Source organism: Takifugu rubripes, chromosome 14 (genome assembly GCF_901000725.2).
Source record: "Takifugu rubripes chromosome 14, fTakRub1.2, whole genome shotgun sequence".
NCBI classification, from domain to species: domain Eukaryota; kingdom Metazoa; phylum Chordata; class Actinopteri; order Tetraodontiformes; family Tetraodontidae; genus Takifugu; species Takifugu rubripes.
In genome coordinates this window covers 15552444-15578147 of record NC_042298.1, presented here as the reverse complement: position 1 = coordinate 15578147, position 25704 = coordinate 15552444, and the positions used below count along the sequence as shown (strand labels likewise).

The window sequence follows — 25704 nt, the reverse complement described above, 5'->3', positions numbered from 1 at the left end:
GTGAACGACGAGCTGCTCAAAGGCGGAACCAGGACTCAGAGCCGAGGGACACCGCGGGTCCAGGCCGGAGCACATGGAGGGGAAGTGGTGCCGGTGGGCTCCCCTCTGGGGAACGAGGCACTCGGCCCACGTTCTCTCAGCTCCACCTGCAGATCCAGGCGCCGTCAGCTCCGGTTTCCCTGAGGAGAACGAGGTCGGCAGCTCACCTGCGCCCGGCCGAGCGGGTCGGGAGCAGATGCAAACATCAGCCCTGCCTCCTCTGAGGGCATCTACACGCATGCGTACAGAGCGACAGCGTCTTCCCTCCACCGCGCTGATCCAGGATCCGCCTTCGCCGCTGTGCTAATTTATCCTACGAAGCTACGACAGCTGCACCTGTTTTAGCACAAAACGACGCAGCACTAAACCCCCCAGCAGCAACGGAACTTATCAGGACGGCTTTGAAAATCTGATTCCTATCCGCTGCTGTTAGCATTACCAGTTAGCCTCGATCCGTCTGAACTTTTGCAGATCTTTCAAACGGTCAAACGGAGTCTGGAAGCAGCTAGTTAGCAGGAGCCGCGGGGTTAGCTAGGCTAATTCTTCTTTCAGGAGAGTTGTGCTGCTCAACTCCAACGCTCACCCCCAGAGGACATATGGGGCTAACGTGGCGCGTGGAGCTAACAGGTGGTGCTCATTGTGTGGACACAAAAGCTGCTGTCTCCACCTACAACAGACGAATGTGGGTCAGGAGCTCCACATGTCGGAACAAACCTTAGAAAGAAGCAGCTCCAGGCTCAGAGGCGCCGTGGCTGCTAAAACAGGACACGAACTACTGGTCAAATTTACTCTGTAGAACATCTGGAATGAGAATGAGGACGGAGCAAGACGCTAAATCTGGACGAGGTTGTGATATGTTGGTGGTTCTGGTCCCAGTCCAGGTGCAAGGCATTAATGTAGCCTTAGTGGTCTCTTCCTTTTGTTTGAAGAGGGCAGGGTTGCTAGTTTAAGTTCCTCCTTCGGGGACCCATGGTGACACATGGCCCTAATGAAGATGGTGAAGGTGGAGGGTTCACTACCAAACTAGGTCCGAAGCATCATTGAGAATTTGGCTGAATTTGAGCCCAGATGCTGCAGGTTTAGGTCCCGGCGTTCACACCGACCAGTTCTATTTTTAGATCTTAAACAACGGAAGCGTCGGGTCAGCAGATGATTGAAAATATGACATCAAGTTTGAATTTACAAATGCGAAGGATGAAAATCCGCGAACAGTCCCGTCATCTTTCTGCTTAAATGGCGAACGAGGCGGCAGATTTAGGGAGGGGTCCGGCTCTTTGAGGGACCCTCCAGCGGGCGAAGCCGGCCGGCGGAACCATCTCCCCCCGGAAAATGCGCCCGCCGAGCCGGACCGACCCAACCGGGCCGGTGCGGACGGAGACAAAGGGAGAGGGAAACAGACAGTAAAGAAAAGAGGAAAGAAAAGATGCGGAACCGCGTTACCTCTGACCGAATGTGCGCGTCTCCGTCCTCCTCCGCGCATCCCTCCATCTGCGCGGATGATGAGCGCGGAAGCATTTTTTTTTTTTTTATGGAAAACTGGGACACAAATATTCCTGCAAATTCTCTGACAGAAACTAAGAGCCCGCTAGCGGATCCTGCCTAACAGCAGCAGGAAGAAGGAGCGGGGCCCATTTTAATCCGTCCGGAGCACATGTGATGGAGAGGAGGTCGGTGCGCTGCGCTGCTGCCGGCAGACAGGAACCTCCTCTTCCTCTCCCACAGCATCATCTGGCCCCCGACCCCCCCCCACCCCCACCCCCCCACCGCTCCGGTCCCCATGGAGAGAAGCCTCATCTGAGCCGATACAACGATTTTATATCTACTCGCCAGCGGGTTCAGTCCGCAGGACGGATTAAAAACAGCCGAAAGAAACGTGATTTAAAATACAGTAAAATACATCATCTGAACAGTTTTGACCACCGAGTTTAGATTTAACTTAAGTTTAAAGACACTGACGAACACATTAACAACGTTGCTGTAGCGAGATCAAGAGGTTGGGCCAAAACAAGGTGCGTCTTTCCATTTTTAACTGTTTTTTAAGTAACAATATTTATATCATTTACACGCTTTTTTAAGACATAACATCAAAGACATCTTATTAATCTCATACAAAAGACTTCATTCAACAGGCCAATATAATATGAATATATACGTGCAAGAACAGCATTTTCTCATGGTACTCATCACCACTCGTAATAATAAACTTATTAACATGTTCGGCCTGAACTGTGAACGTTGAAAATAAGGACTTAAAAACTAAACTCTCCCATTTTCCTCGTCCGTTATTCCTGTAACTTCACGCACGGATTCATAAAGTGACACAATCCCTAATCACCAAAATCACTGTGATAAAATCTCTAATCACAGACACAAATATGAAAGACAAACATTCATCTAAATATTTACGAGCGGAAACGCTGAATTCAGAATCTGATTGGTCGAAGCGGGTCACGTGATTCAGCGACCATGTGACACACTGGCAAGTAAATACGGAAGTAAACGTGAGCGGCGGAATAAAAGCTGGGTTTTGTGTCCGAGTCGCCACAACGATCGTCTGGTCTCGTTGCTTTGGGTCAACCAAAGGCCAAAAACATGGTTTTACTGTCGGCGCTGTCCATCACCATCGGTCTGCTCGCTGTTTTAACCGAAGCTCGGTTCTGTTCGTCCACGCTGAGGAAAAAAGTGACGAAGGTGAGAAAGAATGCGGAGCAGAACTGCTGAAAATTGTAACTTCCTGGTGTGGAAGGCAGTTTAAGGCTTTATTATCCTGGATATTATCTGACCTTATTTCTCTCTGACTGAAATAAAACCCAGGTTCTGGTTCTGACTATTACCCCCAAAACGCCCCTTTGCTCATTTAAAGAAGACGAATGCTCATGTGAGTTTTATATTTGTCCTCAGATTCAGGGTTTTGACTGGAAGAACTGTGGCGGTCCAGATGTTCCAGCTGTTCTCAAAAGCCTGACCGTGTCTCCAGACCCCATCGCCATCCCGGGAGCGCTGACGGCCACGGCCTCCGGGTCCACGTCGGTGGAGCTGAGTGCTCCACTTCCTGTGAGTAGCGTCCTGGCCCAGCAGGAACTGGGACCAAGACTGGGACCACAGATGTTCCCTCTTCCTGAAAGTGACTTTCACCAGCGTGATGTCGAAATTCTAATCGGTCTGTTCTGCAAAGTTGCGTTGAGCCTTTAGAGTAAACGTGTTATCAGATACCTGGAGGTCGTGAAAAGGTCACCTGAGGCGCCGCCGCTGTTTCTGCTGAGTCGTGCTTTTCAGAGTTGTTTGAGATCGTTTGGTTTCACATGTTGACCCACAAGACGTCTCAGACGAACGTTGATCCTGGGCTTTAGTCGGCCTGGTTTTGCCGCTGTGGTCACGGCGAGGTTGCGTCTGCTCTGGCGTAAACCGACGTGGTTCCGGACGCTCTGAGGGAACCTGGCGGGTCGTGAACCGACGTGGTTCCGGACGCTCTGAGGGAACCCGGCGGGTCGTGAACCGACGTGGTTCCGGCCGCTCTGAAGGAACCCGGCGGGTCGTGAACCGACGTGGTTCCGGCCGCTCTGAAGGAACCCGGCGGGTCGTGAACCGACGTAGTTCCGGCCGCTCTGAGGGAACCCGGCGGGTCGTGTTGGGCAGGAAGACACCGGCAGAACGGAACGTTTACGGGCAGCAGGTTGCAGAAGGTGACACTCCTACAAGGACCCTCACGGCTTCTTTCATCCTTTGATCCTGGGAAATTTGTTGATTTTAGAACAATATAAAACTTTTCCATAAATTTTAATTTGAAAGATCAACGTGTGATTTGGTGACTGCAGTGCTTTTATTTGCCTTTTTACACTGTTTTCTTCTTATTATCTTTGTTCTCTGCAAAGGTTTTATCGTCTGTTTTCCAGAAGTGTCCTTCCTCCTTTCCTTCCTCCATCTCTCTTTCCTTCTATCCTTCCTCCTATCTTTCCACCCTCATCCCTCCTCCTATCCTTCCTTCTATCCTTCCATCTATTCTTCCTTCTGTCCTTCCTTCTGTCCTTCCTTCTGTCCTTCCTTCTGTCCTTCCTCCTATCCTTCCTCCATCTATCCTTCCTTCTGTCCTTCCTCCTATCCTTCCTCCATCTATCCTTCCATCTATCCTTCCTTCCGTCCTTCCTGCTCTCCTTCCTCCTATCCTTCCTTCTGTCCTTCATTCTGTCCTTCCTTCTGTCCTTCCTCCTATCCTTCCATCTATTCTTCCTTCTGTCCTTCCTCCTGTCCTTCCTCCATCTATCCTTCCTTCTGTCCTTCCTCCTATCCTTCCTCCATCTATCCTTCCTTCCGTCCTTCCTTCTCTCCTTCCTCCTATCCTTCCTTCTGTCCTTCATTCTGTCCTTCCTCCTATCCTTCCATCTATCCTTCCTTCTCTCCTTCCTCCATCTATCCTTCCTTCTGTCCTTCCTTCTGTCCTTCCTCCTATCCTTCCTTCCGTCCTTCCTCCTATCCTTCCTGCTTTCCTTCCTTGGTATTTGGATGACGTCTCTTCCTCCTCCTCTTCTTCAGCTCAACATCACACTGGAGAAGAAGGTGGCTGGTTTCTGGGTCAAGGTTCCATGTGTGGAGGAGTTGGGCAGCTGTCACTATCGGGATGCCTGTGATGTTCTGAACCAGCTGATCCCGCCGGGTCAGGACTGTCCAGAACCGCTCCACACCTACGGACTTCCCTGCCGGTGCCCCTTCAAAGACGTGAGTGTGCTGCTTCCTTCTGGGAGGGACAAACTGGAACGTTTTATCCACCAGAGTCCTGATGTTGCAGAATTCCTAATTTTAGTTGTAACTTTTCTGATCTCCGGGTGTAAACTGGGTGTAAAATGAACGCCCTCTTTGACCCGAACCTGTCAGGAGTGTGGAGCGTTGGTACCGAGTGTGAGAACTCTCACCAGGGCTCCATGAGCTGCTGTCAGGTGACCAGAATGATGGATGTGTTGGAAGGTGGCTGGAATGTCGCCACTGTTGCCACTTTACTGGCTGCTCTCATGAGAAACGAGGCCAAAACGTTAATGTGAAAGAAACCTGCCAGAGTTCCCAGAATGCCCTCTGTCTGTGCCTCCTCAGGGCTCCTACTCGCTGCCACAGACGCAGTTCTACCTGCCCCACATGGATCTGCCCCACTGGCTGACCAACGGGGATTACCGGGTTCAGGGCGTTCTGGGCAAAGATGGTAAAGAACTGGGCTGCCTGAAGATCTTCCTCAGCGTCCACTCTGCCTGAGCACCACAAAGGCTCAGGAACCTTTGGCACAGAAATGACAGCAGGCTGGAGCCTCGGAGGCAGGAAGCTTCTCTGCTCATTGACCCGTTTAACCTTTGACCTCAGGGTTTTCTTCTTCTAAGGCGCCCTACGTGAACTTTGATGCCACATCGAGTGTGTGCTGCTGGTTTCATGCAGCGATGCACTTTTGTTTTCTATTTAGAATTAAGTCTGTTCTCAGCCTCATCTCAGATGTGTCAAAATGTGTTTGTTTTTTAAATATTGATTGATTTTTTTTACTCTTTCTGAATAAATTTAAACATTTAAAGCTGTTCATGTTCTGCTGAGAAGAGAGAATCATGTGTGATTCCAGTGCCTGATTCAGTCACAATAAATCCAACATTTCTCACTTTTTTTGCTCATTTCTTATTTTTCCCTCTTTTTGATGGCTCATTCCAAACACAATAAGGCCCAAACAAGATGGGAGGGCAGCAACGGGCCGGGTCACTGGTGCTTATGGGTCTCTGGACTACATCATTTGTCTTATTGTGAAGTGTCTCATGACACATCCTCATTTTAGTTCCATATTAATTTACCGAGTCACTGCTTCTGCTTTTGAGCTGATTGATCTTATTAACAGAAAGTCACTCTACAAAACTATCAAACAATCAAACAAATGAATGACCAGCAAATATTCCATGGAAACGGGAAGGTCAAAGGTTCACGTAGCTCCTTATTGATTCCTGACACCTTCAAGGAATATTTTGTTTTGAGTTTGAGTCTAGGTGAGACAAATCTACGCTTGCAGTAAAAGGTGAATGTTTCAGCAACCGCTGCTCACCGACATGACGTGTGAGTCCTGTGGTTGGAGAACCTGAAACCATCCAATTATCTAGAACCTGGAACTGAAACGGAGCAGATAAACTCTCCAACAGATCCAACTCCAGGCTGCTTTAACAGAGCCAACACAAGTGTTCAGTCTAGGACCTTGTTCCGGTAATAGGCTCTGATCCAAAGGAAGCCCCAGAGATAATCTCAACTGGCTCCATCTACATTCCAGAACTTCCTCTCACCTGGTTTCCGTAGTGTAGTGGTTATCACGTTCGCCTCACACGCGAAAGGTCCCCGGTTCGAAACCGGGCGGAAACACTTATTGGTTAAAAATATGACGGACTGCGCATTTTGCAACTTCTTCCAACGATAATTCAGGTACTCAAGCTGCTGTACCAGAGCCAACACAGGTGTTCAGACTAGAACCTTGTCGTGTTGATAGGCTCCGATCCAAAGGAAGCCCCCCAGCTGGAGGTCCATCTGGACAAATGCACCACAGTGTTGAGCTGCAGTTTGTCATGTGTGGACACCAGGTGACCTCCCACACTCCCACAGTGTTGCTGAAATCAACAGAAAGGTGAATTGACCGATGTCTGTGTGTCTCCTGATTGATCTGCGAGCGTGTGAATCACCTCTGCCTCCTGAAAGGTTTTTTTCTCCGTGAACAACGTTGCACGTGTGTCACACCTGCTCCAGTAGCAGCCGTTGCCACTTCAGCCACTTCACACTCAGCTGGCGACTGCCCAGCAAGAGCTGGAGTCACTGTTTAGGTTGATACTCTGCAAAGGTTTTATCGTCTATTTTCCAGAAGTGTCCTTCCCTCATCTCTCTTTCTTTCTATCCTTCCTCATCTATCCTTCCTTCTGTCCTTCCTCCTATCTTTCCTCCATCTATCCTTGCTTCTGTCCTTCCTCCATCTATCCTTCCTCCTTTCCTTCCTCCATCTATCCCTCCTCATTTCCTTCCTCCATCTATCCTTCCCCCATCTCTCTTTCTTTCTATCCTTCCTCATCTATCCTTCCTTCTGTCCTTCCTCCTATCTTTCCTCCATCTATCCTTGCTTCTGTCCTTCCTCCATCTATCCTTCCTCCTTTCCTTCCTCCATCTATCCCTCCTCATTTCCTTCCTCCTCCTTTCCTTCCCCCATCTCTCTTTCCTTCTATCCTTCCTCCATCTATCCTTCCTTCTGTCCTTCTTCCATCTATCCTTCCTCCTATCCTTCCATCTATCCTTTCTTCTGTCCTTCCTTCTGTCCTTCCTTCTGTCCTTCCTCCTATCCTTCCTGCTTTCCTTCCTTGGTATTTGGATGACGTCTCTTCCTCCTCCTCTTCTTCAGCTCAACATCACACACATCACTATCGGGATGATGATACTTTGACCTGAGATTTTGTTCCTTTTTGATTTTTAGTGCCACGTTTAATCAATCAACGCCAGCCCTACTGGCGGTGTCTGTCCCTCACCTGGTTTCCGTAGTGTAGTGGTTATCACGTTCGCCTCACACGCGAAAGGTCCCCGGTTCGAAACCGGGCGGAAACACTTACTGGTTAAAAATATGACGGGCTGCGTCTTTTGCAACTTCTGACGACAAAATCTTCCAACGATACTTCAGTTACGGAACATCGTGCAGCAAACAATGTGTCAAAATGTGGTTTTCTTTCTTTTTTAAATATTGATTGATTTTTTTACTCCATCTGAATAAATGTAAACATTTAAAGCTGTTCATGTTCTGCTGAGAAGAGAGAATCATGTGTGATTCCAGGGCCTGATTCAGTCACAATAAATCCAACATTTCTCACTTTTTTTGCTCATTTTTTATTTATCCCTCTTTTGATGGCTCATTCCAAACACAATAAGGCCCAAACAAGATGGGAGGGCAGCAACGGGCCGGGTCACTGGTGCTTATGGGTCTCTGGACTACATCATTTGTCTTATTGTGAAGTGTCTCATGCCACATCCTCATTTTAGTTCCATATTAATTTACCGAGTCACTGCTTCTGCTTTTGAGCTGATTGAGCTTATTAACAGAAAGTCACTCTACAAAACTAACAAACAATCAAACAAATGAATGACCAGCAAATATTCCATGGAAACGGGAAGGTCAAAGGTTCACGTAGCTCCTTATTGATGCGCCGTCCTGACACCTTCAAGGAATATTTTCTGCTGAGTTTGAGTCTAAGTGAGACAAATCTACACTTGCAGGTGAATGTTTCAGCAACAGGAGACCCAGAGAAGACTGGAGGAAGTGACATGTAACCCTGTGGTTGGAGAACCTGAAACCATCCAATTACCTAGAACCTGGAACTGAAACGGAGCAGATAAACTCTCACCTCTCAGGTAACTGCTTTAACTGCGTTAAAGTGTCTGCTGCAGCGTTACAAATGGCTGCTCAACACGATAAAAGAAAGAAAATAAAAGCACTACAAAACCTAAACCTATACGACCTGAAGCTGTGTGGAGGATGAAAGATACAATTTCTTTCTTTTTTATTTTTGTCCTTTATTATTATATATTATATTTTTATAACAGCATGAAGGGAAAACCCTACTGCCTCGCGCCTACTGCCCCACCTGGCGGCAATCGTCCCTCACCCGGTTTCCGTAGTGTAGTGGTTATCACGTTCGCCTAACACGCGAAAGGTCCCCGGTTCGAGACCGGGCGGAAACACTTGTTGGTTAAAACTACGGCGGGCTGCGTCTTTTGCAACTTCCGATTACGGAACATCGCGCAGCAAACAATGAAAATGGTCCAAACTCTTACTGAATCTCACATTATACCTGTTCATTAGCGCCCCCTACTGATGTAGTTCACCCTGCAAAACATGTGCTTATTGTTTGTGTGTGCTCGTATGTGCGCCTGTTAGTGCATTTGATGGGGACGGGAGGGGGCTTTTTCCTTTTTCTTTTAACTGCTTGGAATCTAAGTTTGTAATTACATGTTACGTGTCTCAGAGAGAACAACCCACCTCAGTGTGACATGATCTTATCTCATACTCTTTTACTCATTGTTTTCCTTTGAGTCGTTGCCCCAGCACTTCCTCATGGACCAGGTGGGATGTTCTCCTGGGCAGCACTTCCTGTGGTGATGGGCTGGGACATCCCTGGTGTTGGTTGTTTTCCCTGAATCATGTGGTATCACCCCCTCGATTCTCTGAAAGAATTTGCTATCCCACTATGGAGCCGAGATTTGTTCATTCTTTCATGTTTGCTTTCATTTTTTGTTTGTTTCTCTTTTTGCTTCTCCCACTATGAACTGAATGTATGTCTTGGATAAAGTTTCAGGAAGGAAGGAAGGAAGGAAGGAAGGAAGGAAGGACTTTATTGCTAAGTTCATTTTTTCACATAAGAGAAATTTGACATGGTGTTTGTAACAATAATATAGTAAGATAAGGACTAAGATAAGAAATATCAAAAATAGGCATAATAAATTAACTTGAAAGGAAAATCTAGAGTTTGTTCCCGTGCTGACGGTCTCTAAATTCCTAAACAGAGAGGCTGGTCCTCTCAGAAGCAGACTTAAACTACAGTCAAGCTCCCATTTCACTCAATCACATGTTGAAATCAGGCATTGTTTATTTACGCATTCATTTCAAACTTAAAGGTAGGACACCCCCGACACCCCCCCCCCTGTTCCTGCGTCCAAGAGGTGAATAAGAGGTGAGTTTAGCTCAAAATGCAATTCCAGGATTGAAGAGTGTGTTTATTAGAAGTACGTATCAATTCTGAGGTGCCTACAGCTCACGTGGCTTCCATCACAGCACTGGCTCATCTGGCTCAATGGCCATCTTAAATGTCTTTGAAGTCTGAACAAAGACAAAAGACGAAACATGAAAGACTCATTTGTCTTGGATCCTGAATGATCCTGGCGGTGCTTCGGATTTAGCTGATCGAGGCGACAGAGACCGTGACACAAGTGACGATGCTAGAACAGGGAGACATCGAGCTGCTGACAGCAGCCAAGAGCGGGAACCAACTGAGCTCCACCGAGGCTCAACTGGACGACTCCACCCGAAAATGTGCTGCTGTGGAGGAGCAGCTCCAAGAGCTGCAGGAGTCTCACCGGAGGGAGGTGATGCAGATGACGGAGCACTTTAAAAAGCACATCTCTGAGCATGAGCAGAGATGTTTGCAGGAGATTTCAAGAGCTGAAGAAAGCTCCAGGAATCAGCTGTTGGAGCAACACAAACGGTTCAAGGAAGAGCTGAGCAAGAAAGATGAGCAGATCAAGCTGCAGCTCTCACGAAATGAAGACTTCTTTAGAGAGAAGCTGTCTGATGAGGCGACTGACTTCAACCAGAAGCCCTCCCACCACGAGCAGGCCGTGAGGAAGCAGCTCTCAGGCATACAGGGGACCCTGAAGACCATGATGGCTGAGCTCTGTCACCAGTGGGAGGTCCAAGCGCAGCAGTGGAGCCAGCACCAACAGCAGCTGGAGATGTGGCGAGAGGAGAAGGCCAGACGGCAACTGGACCAGACCACCAAGCTGCAGATCCAGGATGTGCAAGAAGAGGTGCTTCAGCTGAAGGTTAGTAGATGTGGGTTCTTGTTAACGGACATGTTCAGGAGAATAATCCAAAACACACTTTCTCTTTTGCAGGAGCTGATGGACAAGAAAAGCAATAAGAACAGTTTCTGGAGAAAACTGAGCTCCGTATTTAGGGGAAAGCAGGGAAGCAACTAAACCACCTTCAGCCTCTTGTTTCACCCGAATGTGAATAAACCTAAACACAAAACTCAGATTCTTTGCTGTGTCTCTGTGAATCACCAGGAGCCTCCTGCTGTGATCTGAGTGGGTCACTGGCAGAGTTCTCTCCAAACCGACCTTCATTCACCCCAAGAGGGGATTGTTAAATCTGGTTCTCCAGCTCCCAGTGATGGAAGCTGAAAGTGAAACCAAAAGAGCATGCTAATGATCTGGGTGGTCACCTGAGAGTCGTCAGTAGGGTCGTTCACCTTGTTTCAGTTGAGGTGTCTCCCCTTTGTCTGCTGGCTCACGTGGTGATGAGTTTCCAGGTCTCCTGGAACGGTGGGAATGTTTGGTTTGTTGTTGGAAGGACTGGATGGCTTCATTGTATGTGGGCGATAGGAAGTGCTTTAGCCCACCACTTTGGATAACTATGACCTGGATGATTGAGAATTGACACAGACCAAAGACACCAGTATTTGTTTCCGTAGTGTAGTGGTTATCACGTTCGCCTCACACGCGAAAGGTCCCCGGTTCGAAACCGGGCGGAAACACTTTATTAATTTTAAACCACATTTCTCGCCTTTAAGGCCACGTGACTGGACACCCTGCTTGAGGGCCCAGGAGCTGCTCTGACTTTGGAAAACATTGTTTTGGATTGTTTGAAAGCAGACGTGTTAACGTTGAGGTTCAGTCCGGATTGTGCGTCAATCTGGAGATTTGTGAGTCATTTTCCTGGTTGTTTATATTGTGTTTCCAGGTTAGGTTAGGATGACTCGACGACGCGCGGTGAAGGTTTTGCCGGTAGCCGGTGTCGGTGAAGGAGGGGGTGGGGATTTTTAAGCGTGACGCGTTCCTCGTTAGTATAGTGGACAGTATCTCCGCCTGTCACGCGGAAGACCGGGGTTCGATTCCCCGACGGGGAGTCTCTTTTTTTTACTTTTGCCTATTTTCAGCAACGACACACTATAGAGTAACTTAATATCCCAAAAGTTCTTTTCATTTTTAATAATTGTGAGGTCCTTCCTTGATTCTTCTTCTACCTCCTCTCTTACACATGTGTTCTCCGTTAGTATAATGGACGGTATCTCGCTCGAGATAAACGGCCCTAAACCGTTTCCCATTCATTTATAATAGTAGCGCTAAACCACTACGGACGCAATATATTTCCGGCCGCTATCATCCTGTAGTGATTGAGACCGCAGTTTAATTTAAGGCGGGGAACACGTCGAAAGATTGAATCGCGCGGATGATTGGCTGTTGAAAGATTGAATCGCGCGGATGATTGGCTGTTGAAAGATTGAATCGCGCGGATGATTGGCTGTTGAAAGATTGAATCGCGCGGATGATTGGCTGTTGAAAGATTGAATCGCGCGGATGATTGGCTGTTGAAAGATTGAAACGCGCAGAAATTATTATGTATTTGTCATGCTACAATATACTCATATCTTGTCAAGCTAGTTTTTCCTATTGTATTACGGTCATAACTCGTCGCCAACTTTGTCAACATTTTATTCCATCTGTGGGAGGTGAAATAGGAGCTGGACTCAATGTCAAGCTGAGCTGGAGGAGATGCAAATATCTGAGAGCAAGAGACCACATCACACATGGAGGAGATCCAGCTTCAGGTGAGCTGAAAGAACTTTCCCTCTGTTTCCAATTAACCTGGCGTGGCCTGATTTCCTGTCATGTGACCAAATCCCTCTTCACTGCTGACCAGTAAAATGAGTAGATTTATAACCAATCCTTTTGTCTAAGTTTATAGAAATACCATGCCCCAAATATTTTGATGCTTATGATGATACTTTGACCTGAGCGATCATGGTTGACTTCAGTTCAAACTGAATATTTTAGTTCATTCACGTTTCCGTAGTGTAGTGGTTGTCACGTTCGCGAAAGGTCACCGGTTCGAAACCGGGCGGAAACACTTTATTAATTTTAAACCACATTTCTCGCCTTTAAGGCCACGTGACTGGACACCCTGCTTGAGGGCCCAGGAGCTGCTCTGACCTTTGTCACTTTGGAAAACATTGTTTTGGATTGTTTGAAAGCAGACGTGTTAACGTTGAGGTTTAGTCCGGATTGTGCGTTTTGCCGGTAGCCGGTGTCGGTGAAGGAGGGGGTGGGGATTTTTAAACATGACGCGTTCCTCGTTAGTATAGTGGACAGTATCTCCGCCTGTCACGCGGAAGACCGGGGTTCGATTCCCCGACGGGGAGTCTCTTTTTTTTACTTTTGCCTATTTTCAGCAACGACACACTATAGAGTAACTTAATATCCCAAAAGTTCTTTTCATTTTTAACAATTGTGAGGTTCTTCCTTGATTCTTCTTCTACCTCCTCTCTTACACATGTGTTCTCCGTTAGTATAATGGAGGTATCTCGCTCGAGATAAACGGCCCTAAACCGTTTCCCATTCATTTATAATAGTAGTGCTAAACCACTACGGACGCAATATATTTCCGGCCGCTATCATCCTGTAGTGATTGAGACCGCAGTTTAATTTAAGGCGGGGAACACGTCGAAAGATTGAATCGCGCGGATGATTGGCTGTTGAAAGATTGAAACGCGCAGAAATTATTATGTATTTGTCATGCTACAATATACTCATATCTTGTCAAGCTAGTTTTTCATATTGTATTTTTTTTTTTTAGCTAAACGGCCCTAAACCGTTTCCCATTCATTTATAATAGTAGTGCTAAACCACTACGGATGCAATATATGTCCGGCCGCTATCATCCTGTGGCGCTGTTCTGCCATTTCTTTAATGAGCGGCTCCTCTCCGGAAAGTTCATTCTCTGGTAAACTTCGCTGAAGGTAAGTTTGGGCTTGATTTCCTACTTAATTAATGAGGAAACTTTTCGTAATTGTGCATAGGCTGTGGTCAATTTTGTCCTAAATGTTATAATTGGCCCTAAATTATAATGTATTTGTCATGCTACAATATACTCATATCTTGTCCAGCTAGTTTTTCCTATTGTATTACGGTCATAACTCGTCGCCAACGTTGTCGACATTTTATTCCACCCTCGGTGACTTCTAAAGACAAATTACGCTCCAATGAAACGCCAAGGTTGCGTTGAGATTCTAATGAAATTGTTCATATTTTATTTTCAAGTAACCGATTTACTTGTGGCGATGAAATCTCAGTAGTTGGGTTGTAAAAGATGTGCTTTAGCACCCTAAGTAAAGAATTGTTATAAAGTCTTGAATTATGAATGAATATTGTCATTCTATACATCAGAATTTAAACGTATTGGTCTGTCAGTTTCTGTGGGTTTGTGTGTGGTGGTGTATTATTATTATTGTTATTATTATCATAAATTTATTGTTGTTGTTGTTAATGTTATTATTATTTAGTAGTAATATTTAACTCCTGTACATAGTTTGAGATTTAATGTTTTATGAGTGTGTTTGTGTTTAAATAAAATTGAATTCCCCACTTTGGTCCACACTGTTGTCAACATTTCTGTCTTCGCAAAAGCCAACTCAAGGCGGCAGATTCCTGAGTTGAAAACAATATCTAAAGAACTCAAGTATCATACTAACAACGTTACAAATGGCTGCTTAACACGATAAAAAAGGAAAATAAAAGCACTACAAAACCTAAACTTATACGACCTGAAGCTGTGTAGAGGATGAAAGACACAATTTCTTTCTTTTTTATTTTTGTCCTTTATTATTGTATATTATATTTTTATAACAGCATGAGGGGAAAACCCTACTACCTCGCGCCTCCTGCCCCACCTGGTATTACTGTGACGAAACTTCCGGAATCTGTCCTCACCTGGTTTCCGTAGTGTAGTGGTTATCACGTTCGCCTCACACGCGAAAGGTCCCCGGTTCGAAACCGGGCGGAAACACTTATTGGTTAAAAACCTGACGGGCTGTGTCTTTTGCAAAATCTTCCAACAAATATTTCAGGTACTCCAGGCTGCTGTACCAGAGCCAACACAGGTGTTCAGTCTAGGTCTTTGTTGTGTTACTATCCAAAAGGAAGCCCCCCAGCTGGAGGTCCATCTGGACAAATGCACCGTAGTGTTGAGTTGCAATTTGTCATGTGTGGACACCAGGTGACCTCCCACACTCCCACAGTGTTGCTGAAATCAACAGAAAGGTGAACACAGAGGAGTGGCGGATCTACGTGGAGCTCCTTCTGGATCCCTGGGCTCCTCACCGCCTGGTCCAGCGGCTCCACGAAGGGTCGGGTGGCCTTCCTCAGCTCAGGCTCGGCTCTTTCAGGTCAGGAATCGTTGTGGCCAAGAGGACCACATCATCAGCAATAAGAAGAGACAAAATTGTCAAAGTCAAAGTAGAAGGCACACATAAATGAGTAGATTTATAATCAATCCTGTTGTCTAAGTTTATAGAAATACCATGCCCCAAATATTTTGATGCTTATGATGGTACTTTGACCTGAGATTTTGTTCCTTTGATTTAAAGCAAGTCCCCACCCTCCCCAGTCTGCATCAGTGGGAAGGACGTGGAAATAGTCCCATCTTACAGGTTCCTGGGTGTTCAGCTGGACAATAAACTGGAGTGGTCCACAAACACCGATGCTGTCTACAAGAAGGCCATGAGCAGACTCTACTTCCTCAGGAGACTCAGGTCCTTCAGTGTTTGCAGCAGGATGCTCCAGATGTTCTACCAGTCTGTTATGGCTAGCACCATCTTCTTTGCTGCAGTGTGCTGGGGTGCAGGCATTAAAGCAAAGGATGCCAACAGACTCAACAAACTCATCAAAAAGGCAGGGTCTGTTGTTGGCTGTAGACTTGATAACTTGGACGAGGTGGTGAGGGACAGGATGGTGTTGAAACTGCGGACAATCATGGACAGTCCCTCCCACCCCCCCCCCCCCCCTCCATAACACAGTGGACAAACTGAGGAGCAGCTTCAGCAACAGACTCCTGCAGCCTCGCTGCTCTAAGGAACGGTACAGGAAGTCATTCCTGCCGTCCGCCATTAAACTGTACAATTCACTCAAACCAACTCAACAATAATTGTGTAATGTTTATGTTGTAATTTTATTTCTAATTTATTCTATATTTATGTATATATGCTTATAATGCTTATAATATGTATATATTATATTATGTATATATTATATATATGCTTATAATATATGCTGTATATATGCTTATAACATTCTAATCTATCTGTATTTATTTTTTTCTGTCTCTTTACTCTGCATTAGCTGCTACTATAATTCAATTTCCCCACGGGGATGAATAAAGTCCATCTTAATCTTAATCTTAACCACGTTTAATCAATCAAAGCCAGCCCTACTGGCGGTGTGTGTCCCTCACCTGGTTTCCGTAGTGTAGTGGTTATCACGTTCGCCTAACACGCGAAAGGTCCCCGGTTCGAGACCGGGCGGAAACACTTATTTGTTAAAATTATGAACGGCTGCGTCTTTTGCAACTTCTGACGACAAAATCTTCTAACGATACTTCAGTTACGGAACATCGCGCAGCAAACGATGAAAATGGTCCAAAATCTTACTGAATGTTGAGCTTATGCTTATGACCGTGATTACACTGTATATGTTCTATGCTACGGAGCAAGTCCTCGTTAGTATAGTGGACAGTATCTCCGCCTGTCACGCGGAAGACCGGGGTTCGATTCCCCGACGGGGAGTTCCCTTTTACCTTTTACCTAAGGTAATTATAATGGCAGAAACATAACTGCTGTTTCTTTTAGGAAGTGTGTCTAGAATGGCTCTACTCCGCAAAACGCTTTAACTGAAAAAAACAAGATCTGCTTTAATTGCAAACTTTTGCCTTTAATTTGACAGTACAGCAAAATCAGTTGAATGGTGTCAGAATTACAAAAGTTTATATTTGTGCCTCCCACTTTTTAAGAATCCAAAAATAAAGGGACAAACAAAATAATCAGTAATCAAACTTTCACTTCATAATACTTGGTTGTAAATAATCTGCAGTCCATTACCACAGTCTGGAACACATAGACATCAACAGGTGTTTGGTTTCAGGCCTGGTGATGCTCTTCAAGGCCTCTATTGCAACTGTCTTCAGGTCTTGTCCTTAGGGCATTATCCCGTTATCTACAAGTGACGTACATTAATCGGATTTAGGTCATATATTAAATAATTATAGAAATAAGGAAATAGATCCTCCAGAATTTGTGTGCTAGATGCACCAAGAGATCCTGTTGCACGACCATCTCATTAGATATCTGAAGGATCGATGTGATAAAGGTGTTTTTTCTTGGTTTTACCGACCTTGTCATTAACACCCCGGTCCGGTAGGTGGCGGTGTGGCGCCTTTATGTTGCTACCAGCCGCCAATTGAATCTAACGAAGAGAGAACGAGAGCGAGCGTGAGTGCACATGCATGATGTTGTGTTGTTAAAACCTTTATTCTTCGCTTTTTGTGTGAGTTTTTTCTTTTGTCATTCCTTGCGTCATGATTACATTTCAGAGCGGATGTGGTAGATTATGTGTGTCTTTCTGCCTGAGTGTTTTTAAGCTAAAGCGCCTTTAGCGGCTGGAAATGTATATAGTTACAGTATTGATCTGTCCTTCAGACCTGTGAAAGAGTCCTCTATGTGGACTTTTGTAGGTGCAGAACCAGAATCGAGACGTTCTCCTGAGTTAAAATGCGGAACCTGAAGCTCCTGAAGAGCCTGCGGAGCTCAGAGCTGCAGGGTCCAGGCTCCCCTCAGTGTTTGGCCCTGCGGGCAGAAACTGGCTCCATGCTGGTCGCTTCTCAACACTGCATCATTGATTATGACCCCAGAACTGGGCAGGTGAGCTGCTGATGACCTTCACCACTTGTTATCTTACTGCTGCAAAGTTGGTTTTACATATACAAACCACGGTGGGTCGCTTCTTTTAGCTAACTTGATACAGTGAGGAGGGAAAACTGTTTGATTAAAGATGAAATCCTTCCTGTAATCCTCGTTTCCGTTGTGCAGGTGGTCAGCGAGGCCTCGCTGACATCGCAGGGTTTCCTCCCGGAGGACGGCAGCGGTCTGGTGGTGGGACTGAAGGAGCTGGCTGAACTGGAGTCGGCCTGTCTGGCCACCGCTGCGGGCGATGTTGTCCTGTTCAACCTGAACACCTGCCAGGTAAGGTTTCCACGCAGCTCGGTCACATTTGGGTGCCTCCTATGTAGCGAGTGCTGACCCAGAATGTGGCCGTGCTTCCCAGGTGGAGTGTGTGGGGAGTGTGGACAGTGGGTTGACCTCGATGAGTTGGAGTCCAGACGAAGAGCTTGTTGTTCTCACCACAGGTGAGTCCTTTATTCTTGGGCATGTGTGGAATTCTTCCTGAAAACTTCACTCGGAGCTTTGAGCAGCAGAAGAGGATTTTGTCATCGTGACATGAAGCCACAAAAGCAGTCGTGTCAACATAGATGTTGAACTTTATTTTAATGCCTGCAGTTATTTTTACAGTTTTATTATTCGATGAAAGGATTTCTTTATGCTCTCAGGGCAGGAAACCATCATTATGATGACCAAAGACTTTGAGCCCATCACTGAGGTCGGAATCCATCAGGATGACTTTGGTGAAGGTAAACCATCTTCAAAATGTTACATCTAAAAAGATTTGTTGGAGAGTTCATTATCAGCCACCAACTGTTTTAATGCGTTTGCAGGAAAGTTCATCACGGTGGGTTGGGGAAAAAAGGAGACTCAGTTCCACGGCTCAGAGGGGAAACGAGCAGCCCAGAGGAAGATCCAGGTTGAATCAAGGGCACATTCTTCCTCGGACCACGCGAGTCAATAATGGCTGAAAAATGATTGACACGCTTGAATTCTGCATCCTCAGGAGGTGCAGCCAGCTGCAGCCTGGGATGACGGGAGGCCTCGAGTAACGTGGCGAGGGGATGGCCAGTTGTTCGCCGTCAGCTCCATTTGTCCTCTCACTGGTGCCAGGAAGGTTCGGGTCTGGAACAGAGAGGTTGTCCTCCAGGCCACCAGCGAGGCCATTGATGGCCTGGAAGAGGCACTTTGCTGGAAGTAAGACTGTCAGACCTTTAAAGTGATGAGGCCTCTGTGCGATCGTCCACACGGTTGGCGAATCGATATTTACCTGAGGTCAAACCTGATTATTCACCGTACAGGGTTGAGGGGACTGGATAGATGAGGATTGGTTTGAAACTCTTACCTGATTGACTTGAACAGTTGTGGTGTTTCAGACCTTCAGGCAGTCTGATAGCGAGCACGCGGCGCCATCCCAACAAACACAGCGTGGTTTTCATGGAGAAGAACGGCCTCCTCCACGGAGACTTCACCCTCCCCTACGACAGAGACCGGGCCAGGGTAAAGACTCGCCAGTGTTGTGGGGATGTGCAACGTGACCACATCGACTTGGATCACGTAGAGGATGTGTCCGTGCGTGCGTGTTTCAGGTGAAGGATCTGCTGTGGAACAGCGACTCCTCGGTTTTAGCCGTCTGGTTGGAAGACCTGGCTGCTGAAGACAAACCAGTCAACACTTGGCGTGAGGAAAAAGCTCCCAAAACACATTTCACCTCATTTATGGAATAACCCTCCTCTAATTTCTTGGTTCCATTTGCAGTCCAGCTGTGGATTGTGAGTAACTACCACTGGTATCTGAAGCAGAGCCTGGACTTTGGCAGGGACCCTCAGAAGGCTCCCATCTGTGTCTGCTGGGACCCTGAGCACCCGTTAAGGCTCCACGTGGTGACCCGTGGCTGGACCAGCCTCACCTATGACTGGTGCTGGACAACTGAACGGAGCCCTGGGCTGGATGCAGCCGACAGAGCCAGCGTGGCTGTGATTGATGGAGGTGAAGCCCTGTGAGGGTTCCAGGGAGATGAGTTCCAAACATCATGTGACTGTTTCACATCCCTCAGATAAAGTCCTGGTGACGACCTTCAGGCACTCTGTGGTCCCTCCTCCCATGTGTTCCTTTGAACTGCAGCTGGCTTCACCCGCCAATCAAGTGAGCTTTCTCAGCAAACCTCTGCGGACCAATCAGCTCGCGGTGTTGACGTGTGACGGGCAGATCTCAGTCTACACCGAAGGTGGGTCTTAAGCTGATGTCCCTCAGAAGGTTTTGGCTGATCTCTGATTACACAGAACCAGGAAAATGACGGTAGGTCCAGACAGAAAAAGTGGAATCGATAAAAAGCCTCACGGACGTGTGTCTGGCTTCATTTGTAGATTCTACGGAACAGCGAGGCGGAGCCACCGGTGGGTTCAGGAGGGGGTCCCGACCGTTGATCCTCCAGAAAACCTTCAGGTAAATTTCTGGTTTGAGGTTCACAACCTCAAACTTTTTCATATCTGCCAAAGACGTAAAGAAAGCAGAAACTAGGGGATGGAAATGTCAGCGTTTACCTGTTTACTTTTCCTGTTCCTCAACTGGTGACTGATGGGATACGATCCTAATTTGGAAGTGATGGTTGACGCGAGAACGAGCCGACTTTGAGGAGGCGGTGCTGTAGCTGTGGTTCTATAGTAGTTGGTGTTTCCCCCGTTAGCTGCAGGCCGCCGTCCCTCCCCGACCAGCCTCTGGCCCTGCGGCAGCTGTTGTGGTTGGATGATGATCTGTTCCTGGGTGTGATCTCCGGGCTGCTGCCGACCTGCTCCACCCTGTTGATGCTCCGCCCTGATGGAGGCGCAGGTGACGCTCTCACTGCCAGGTGAGCGGAGCCAAACTGGGGGATTGACTGGCTTTTGAAGTCAGGAACTGGAGTGGTGTCTTTATGTTTCAGGTGTGAGGTCGAGGTGGACGGTGTGGTAGTCAGCGTGGTCCACTGCCTGCAGACCGGTACCGTGGCCCTTCAGCTAGAGGATGGCCAGATCCGGAGGCTCCTCTGGGGTCCGTGTTTCCTTCATTTGACTTTTGTTTGCTTTCCTTATCTGATCACATCTTTTGGGCGGTAGCGATGCTAATGTGCTAGCTTAAACAAACCTATGTCATTGTGGACTGTTCACTAGAGGTTGACTGACCTTTGTTCTAACGGCTTCATAATTACTGACGGTGTTGCTGGTGTCCTGTGTAGACCGCCCGGATCCATCCGTGGAGGGTTGGTGTGACCCCAGCGGGTGTAGCATCAGCCTCCCAGCTCCCTGTACTCAGACGGCCCTCTGCAGCATCGGCGGCCAGGTAAAGGCACGCCACACCTCTGGGGACCTCTGTAGAGGAACTGTCAGATATGTCAGGTCATGAGCCTGGCCTGAAATAGATGCTGCTTGTGTTTGTCCAAGTTCAGTACACACAGGTGGATTCACGACAAGTTATGTCTGTCAACGCGTCCTGAGTGGAATAAAAGGTGGTTTCAACTGTTGCATTAATCACCTTTGGTCTCCAAACCTTCAGGAACATCTGCTGGGCCTGACGGACAGATCCCACCTCTACGCTGGAGACACACAGGTGATTCCTGGTGCTTCACCTCTCTCTGATGCTCATCGTCTGGTTTAATGGTGCACGTGGTAACACGACCGCCCTCACCTCTGCCTCCTCCTCAGCTGGCCTCCAATATTTCCTCCTTCGCCATTTGCAACAACTTTCTGCTCGTCACTACTCACGCGCACAGCTGCCGCTGCCTCCAGCTCCACGGGCTCAGTGTCAAAGGTGCAGAACCTCCCAGATATGATAAGAAGGATGATAAAGAATAAGAACAGATGTTGCTCTGATGAGTGATACCTTTTATTTAAAAACCTTTCAGGACTCTCAAGGCTGCTGTACAATAATGTGGCTCCTTCTTGTTGTTTGGGATGTGATTGTGTTGCTTTTGCTGTGCACGTATGTTGCGGTTCATGTGACCTTTAACCCCCACAGAGCTGCAGGCTGCTCTGGCGTCAGGCGACGGTCAGAACGACGAGACGCTCCGGCGGGTGGAGAGAGGATCTCGAATCGTCACTGTTGTCCCACAGGACACCAGAGTGATCCTGCAGGTCAGTCTGTCCCTCAGCAGCTCAGCACGTTGGTGTGGATGCAGCTTCAATGGATCTAAAACCTTGGTGTGTGTGTGCGCGTGTGTGTGTGCGTGTGTGCGTGTCTCCTCTGATTACTGTGTGTGATCAGATGCCTCGTGGGAACCTGGAGACGGTTCACCATCGATCTCTGGTGTTGGCTCAGCTCAGGAGCTGGTTGGATGAGTGAGTGTGGTGTTCTTCAACAACACGTGCAGATCTTCATCCTTCTGTTGAGGACTCTAAACAGGACGTTCGAACTTCCACTGAATTTGTCTCCTTTGGATTCTTGTTGTCAGTTTGAGGTTCAGAGATGCGTTTGAGTGTATGAGGAAGCTGAGGATCAACCTGAACTTCATTTATGACCACAACCCAAAGGTGTGTAGAGGTTGTGTTACCTCTCATTATAGAATGTTAATGCACGTGTGTGAGTAGCGGCTTGGTCGTGTTCTGCTCGGCTGCAGGTCTTCCTGGAGAACATCCAGACCTTCATTTCAGAGCTCAACTCCACAAACCACATCAACCTTTTCCTCACAGAGCTCAAGTAAGATTTCCACATTTGCTGCTGACACTGTTAGGAAGGTTTAACAGACATTTTAGTAGCACGAGTGTTTGTTGACACGCAGAGAGGAGGACACCACGAGCAGCATGTACCCGCGTCCTGACGGCAGCACCCTTCTCCCCCAAACTGGTGGGCCCAAGAAGGTGGATGTAGTCTGTGATGCTTTGAGGAGAACCATGGAAACACTGGACCAAAACAAGTCCGTAGTCCACGGTTCAATACAGAGAGTCTCTGTTAGCGTCTGATATATCTGATTAATTATGCTCCTCATGAAGTGAAATATGTTTGTGCTGCTTTAATGTGAGGCAGGAGTTTTCCAACATGCAGATGTTCTTAAAGAGATAAAAGGAGATCTTTACATTTCTCCAGGTATTTTCTGTCCATACTGACGTCTCACGTGAAGAAGACGGTTCCCGAGTTGGAGATCGCTCTGCAGAAAGTCCACGAACTGCGAGGTGAAGACGCCCGCTCGTCTGTGTTGAACACTCAGGAGATGATGGGTTTGATTGTTCCTCACTGTTTTCAATGTCCAGTGAAGCCTCCAGAAAGTCCTGGTTCTGTGAGTGCTGAAGAAGCTCTGAAGTACCTTCTGTTCCTCGTTGACGTCAATGACCTCTACGACCACTCTCTGGGAACATACGACTTCGATCTGGTGCTGATGGTGGCAGAGAAATCCCAGAAGGTGTGTTTGAGTCCCAATCTGGGCTCAATCAGTTCACTTAGTTAAAACCAGATGAGGTTTTGGAGACGCCTCAAGATAAAGTTGTCCAATCCTGCAGGACCCCAAAGAGTACCTTCCCTTCTTAAACATGCTGAAGAGCCTGGAGCAGAACTACCAGCGCTACACCATCGACAAGCACCTGAAGCGCTACAGGAAAGCCCTGCAGCACCTCAGCAAGTGTGGTGAGTGGACACGGTTGGCGGGGCCACGGGTCCCACCCGCCTGTCCCGAGGACCAACACGTCCAGTCTCATTCAAATGTCGCTGTCAACAGGGGACGGCTGTTTCCCTGAAGCCTTGCAGCTCGTTAAGGAGCAGAAGCTCTTCGCTGAGGCCCTGCGCTTGTACCCGGCGGACAGTCCGCACTACAGGGTAACTTGGTAGAACAGCTGAATCCAACCTTTCCAACCCTGTTTTGACCATCACAACCACACCTCCAGGCTCTCAGTTGTGCGTATGCTGAGCACCTGGTGGAGGGACGTCAAGCGGAGCAGGCGGGGCTGTTGCTATGGCGATGTGGGGAGTTGACCAGCGCCCTGCAGGCATTTGTTAGCTGCTCCAGTTGGAGGAACGCCATATGTGTGGCCCAGCAAATCCCGCTTCCACCAGAACATTTAGCTCTGCTGGCCAGAGATCTTGCAGGTATCCATGGAAACGGCTGCCTGACAGGTGAGATGGGAACCTGCCGATAAAACCTTTGTCTAATTATTTGTCCCTCAGTGAAGCTGTCGGAGCAGCGGCGACACGCAGAAGCTGCTGTGTTGTTGGACCAATATGCCAAAGTAAGGTTGTGTCTTCCAGAGCAACATCCCAGAATAGTTTCTTATTTAACTGAAATGTGTCTCACCCACAGGACTGTGAGGAGGCCATCTTGGCCCTCATCACTGGTGCATGCTGGGAGGAGGCGCTACGATTGGTCAGAACAGCTCGCTGGTTTACGATCGTTTGTTCCTGGTGGTTAAATGACTTGTGGAAGTCGGTGATACTTTTAAAGTTGGGTGGTTTTGTTGTGTCTCTCAGATTTACACTCACAACAGACAAGACATCACTGAAACCAACCTGAAACCTGCTCTGCTGGACGGTGAGGACAGTCCTGACCAGGTCCTCCAACTGTCTGAAGGGAGGATTTTCACCTGGTAACCATGTCGTCTTCCTTTTGTCTAAGCCGTCGGCGCCCAGAACGCCTTCCTGGATGCTCAGGTGGCCACGTTCACGCGACACCGGAGCCGTTTGGCTGCGGTCCGAGAGCACAAAGCAAAGGCCCGACTGGACATGTTGGGTGAGCAGGAACGCAGCAGATAGAGTCTCACCGCTAACAAACGATGCTATCTCAGGCTCTGATACATCTGAACCTTCCCCACGTTCCTTCTGGTCATTGCTGGAATGAGGCCTGTTACTTTGGTCGTCTGCAAGTCAGAAACGGACCAAACTATCTAAAGATCTGACACATAGACAAAGAGAACTGTTTCCCCCCAGATGAAGAGGGCCTGGACTGTCCCGACGCCGAACTTTATTCTGAAGCCAGCAGCGTGATGACGACCTCCAAATACTCCCACAGCAACTCCCGCATCTCATCGTAAGACGGAGACCTGCGTCTGAGTTCCGAAGCATCGGGGGGACGCTCGCACGGGGACTGACTTCCTCTCTCGTCCTGCAGGAGATCATCAAAGAACCGTCGCAAAGCCGAGCGGAAGAAGCTGAGTCTGAAGGAAGGAAGCCCGACGGAGGACAGAGCGCTGATGTACGCTCTGAGTGAGCTCGTCACCACGGTGGACAAGATGAGAGGTACAGTCTGTCCTGCTCCTCCTCGTGCACAGAAATATTCACGACTGACGCTCGCCGTCCTGCAGAGGAGGTGAACGACCTGCTGAGGGCGCTGGTGCTCTTCCAGTACCACAGGCAGGCAGAGGCGCTGCAGCTGGCCTTCCAGGAGGCCCTGCAGATGATGGAGGCCGCGGTCCCTGAGGTGTGGCCCGAAGGTCCGCAGAGTGGACAAACGCCGGTAAACGTGCACACGCTGCTCTTCACACAGCTGTTGGGCGATGACGCCGTGCACCAGCATAGATTTGACTCTGACCTAATGGCGGTTTTTCAGCTCACTGGGCCGAACTCCACTGCAAACAGCATCATGGCCTCCTTCCAGCAGCAGCAGCAGCAGCAGCAGCCTCCAGCGTCACAGCAAGGTGAGCACAACTGGTTTACTGCTCCTCTGCTGTGGCCAGTGGCGCTGATGGGTCCGTTATTGGTTCTTTTGTCACAGATGCAGACTTCCTGGTACCGCCAAAGATGAGAAACTGCATCAAGTGGAAGCTCAGTATTCTGACATGAATATATTTACATTTTTATGTTTCATTCAGTTTAAATGTGTTTATAGCGAATAAAGATCAACTTATGAATCAATGTGCCGCTGTTATAATAATTGTCATTATTGAGAGGACCCTTGCAGACGCGTCCTCACAGAGGAAGACAGAGTGAGACGCTCGAGGGGAGCGTCCAGTCCTGTTGAACAGGATCTCAAATGTCGACCATCGCTCACTTTTATACATGTAACGTAGCTACAAACGTACATTTCCAGAAAAGGGACCCCCCCCCCCACCATTCTGTGTGATGTGGACAGCCAATGGCCTGAATGAGTCTGGCAGTCCATTCACAACAGTGGCTCCAAGCAGCCCATCACTCAAACCCGGCTAGTAGCTTCTCTTGGCTAAGAGTTCATTTCTTCTGTTACCTTGCTCATTGCTCTGGC

The 25704-nt window shown here is 47.8% G+C and overlaps 4 protein-coding genes and 9 non-coding genes across 17 annotated transcripts in view; 12 read left to right on the top strand and 1 right to left on the bottom strand.

The window, feature by feature from the left end:
* Window positions 1-1751, bottom strand: part of shtn3 (shootin 3) — a 12084-nt gene extending 10333 nt beyond the window's left edge. For all 4 annotated transcript variants that reach the window (XM_029847647.1, XM_029847648.1, XM_029847649.1 and 1 more), the window contains exon 1: window positions 1480-1751. In XM_029847647.1, the coding sequence (XP_029703507.1) occupies window positions 1480-1554 (75 nt within the window). In that variant the 5' untranslated portion in view covers window positions 1555-1751. The remainder of the gene's footprint in view (window positions 1-1479) is intronic.
* A 753-nt stretch (window positions 1752-2504) lies between these two features.
* Window positions 2505-5670, top strand: gm2a (ganglioside GM2 activator). Its single transcript, XM_029847594.1, has 4 exons — window positions 2505-2730; window positions 2941-3093; window positions 4570-4752; window positions 5122-5670. Exons 1-4 carry the CDS (start codon window positions 2632-2634, stop codon window positions 5275-5277), a joined length of 591 nt encoding a protein of 196 aa, XP_029703454.1. The 5' UTR covers window positions 2505-2631; the 3' UTR covers window positions 5278-5670.
* Window positions 5671-6332: 662 nt separating this feature from the next.
* On the top strand, window positions 6333-6405 carry trnav-cac (transfer RNA valine (anticodon CAC)). The gene has a single exon. It is a non-coding gene; the product is annotated as a tRNA-Val (tRNA).
* Window positions 6406-7550: 1145 nt separating this feature from the next.
* trnav-cac (transfer RNA valine (anticodon CAC)) lies at window positions 7551-7623 on the top strand. Its single transcript has one exon. It is a non-coding gene; the product is annotated as a tRNA-Val (tRNA).
* Window positions 7624-8678: 1055 nt separating this feature from the next.
* On the top strand, window positions 8679-8751 carry trnav-aac (transfer RNA valine (anticodon AAC)). The gene has a single exon. It is a non-coding gene; the product is annotated as a tRNA-Val (tRNA).
* Window positions 8752-9956: 1205 nt separating this feature from the next.
* Window positions 9957-10822, top strand: LOC115252426 (uncharacterized). The gene is made up of 2 exons (XM_029847593.1): window positions 9957-10608; window positions 10681-10822. The coding sequence occupies exons 1-2, from the start codon at window positions 10003-10005 to the stop codon at window positions 10762-10764; spliced, it is 690 nt and encodes a 229-aa protein (XP_029703453.1). The 5' UTR covers window positions 9957-10002; the 3' UTR covers window positions 10765-10822.
* Window positions 10823-11248: 426 nt separating this feature from the next.
* Window positions 11249-11321, top strand: trnav-cac (transfer RNA valine (anticodon CAC)). Its single transcript has one exon. It is a non-coding gene; the product is annotated as a tRNA-Val (tRNA).
* A 300-nt stretch (window positions 11322-11621) lies between these two features.
* Window positions 11622-11693, top strand: trnad-guc (transfer RNA aspartic acid (anticodon GUC)). The gene has a single exon. It is a non-coding gene; the product is annotated as a tRNA-Asp (tRNA).
* Window positions 11694-12914: 1221 nt separating this feature from the next.
* Window positions 12915-12986, top strand: trnad-guc (transfer RNA aspartic acid (anticodon GUC)). Its single transcript has one exon. It is a non-coding gene; the product is annotated as a tRNA-Asp (tRNA).
* Window positions 12987-14556: 1570 nt separating this feature from the next.
* Window positions 14557-14629, top strand: trnav-cac (transfer RNA valine (anticodon CAC)). Its single transcript has one exon. It is a non-coding gene; the product is annotated as a tRNA-Val (tRNA).
* A 1446-nt stretch (window positions 14630-16075) lies between these two features.
* Window positions 16076-16148, top strand: trnav-aac (transfer RNA valine (anticodon AAC)). The gene has a single exon. It is a non-coding gene; the product is annotated as a tRNA-Val (tRNA).
* Window positions 16149-16331: 183 nt separating this feature from the next.
* Window positions 16332-16403, top strand: trnad-guc (transfer RNA aspartic acid (anticodon GUC)). The gene has a single exon. It is a non-coding gene; the product is annotated as a tRNA-Asp (tRNA).
* Window positions 16404-17055: 652 nt separating this feature from the next.
* Window positions 17056-25358, top strand: elp1 (elongator acetyltransferase complex subunit 1). 2 transcript variants are annotated; one of them, XM_029847592.1, is made up of 36 exons: window positions 17056-17105; window positions 17348-17534; window positions 17703-17855; window positions 17938-18019; window positions 18221-18301; window positions 18386-18471; window positions 18559-18749; window positions 18929-19052; window positions 19142-19232; window positions 19311-19541; window positions 19609-19779; window positions 19919-19997; window positions 20239-20400; window positions 20473-20579; window positions 20764-20867; window positions 21081-21134; window positions 21230-21335; window positions 21543-21658; window positions 21789-21862; window positions 21976-22054; window positions 22141-22220; window positions 22303-22437; window positions 22608-22693; window positions 22772-22920; window positions 23018-23141; window positions 23233-23330; window positions 23399-23600; window positions 23679-23740; window positions 23812-23874; window positions 23979-24039; window positions 24124-24237; window positions 24435-24534; window positions 24616-24743; window positions 24809-24960; window positions 25054-25141; window positions 25219-25358. In XM_029847592.1, the coding sequence occupies exons 2-36, from the start codon at window positions 17385-17387 to the stop codon at window positions 25284-25286; spliced, it is 3951 nt and encodes a 1316-aa protein (XP_029703452.1). In that variant the 5' UTR covers window positions 17056-17105; window positions 17348-17384; the 3' UTR covers window positions 25287-25358. The 2 variants fall into 2 exon arrangements, with proteins under 2 accessions (XP_029703452.1, XP_029703451.1); XM_029847591.1 differs by having other exon boundaries at window positions 17082-17160.
* Window positions 25359-25704: the final 346 nt, after the last annotated feature.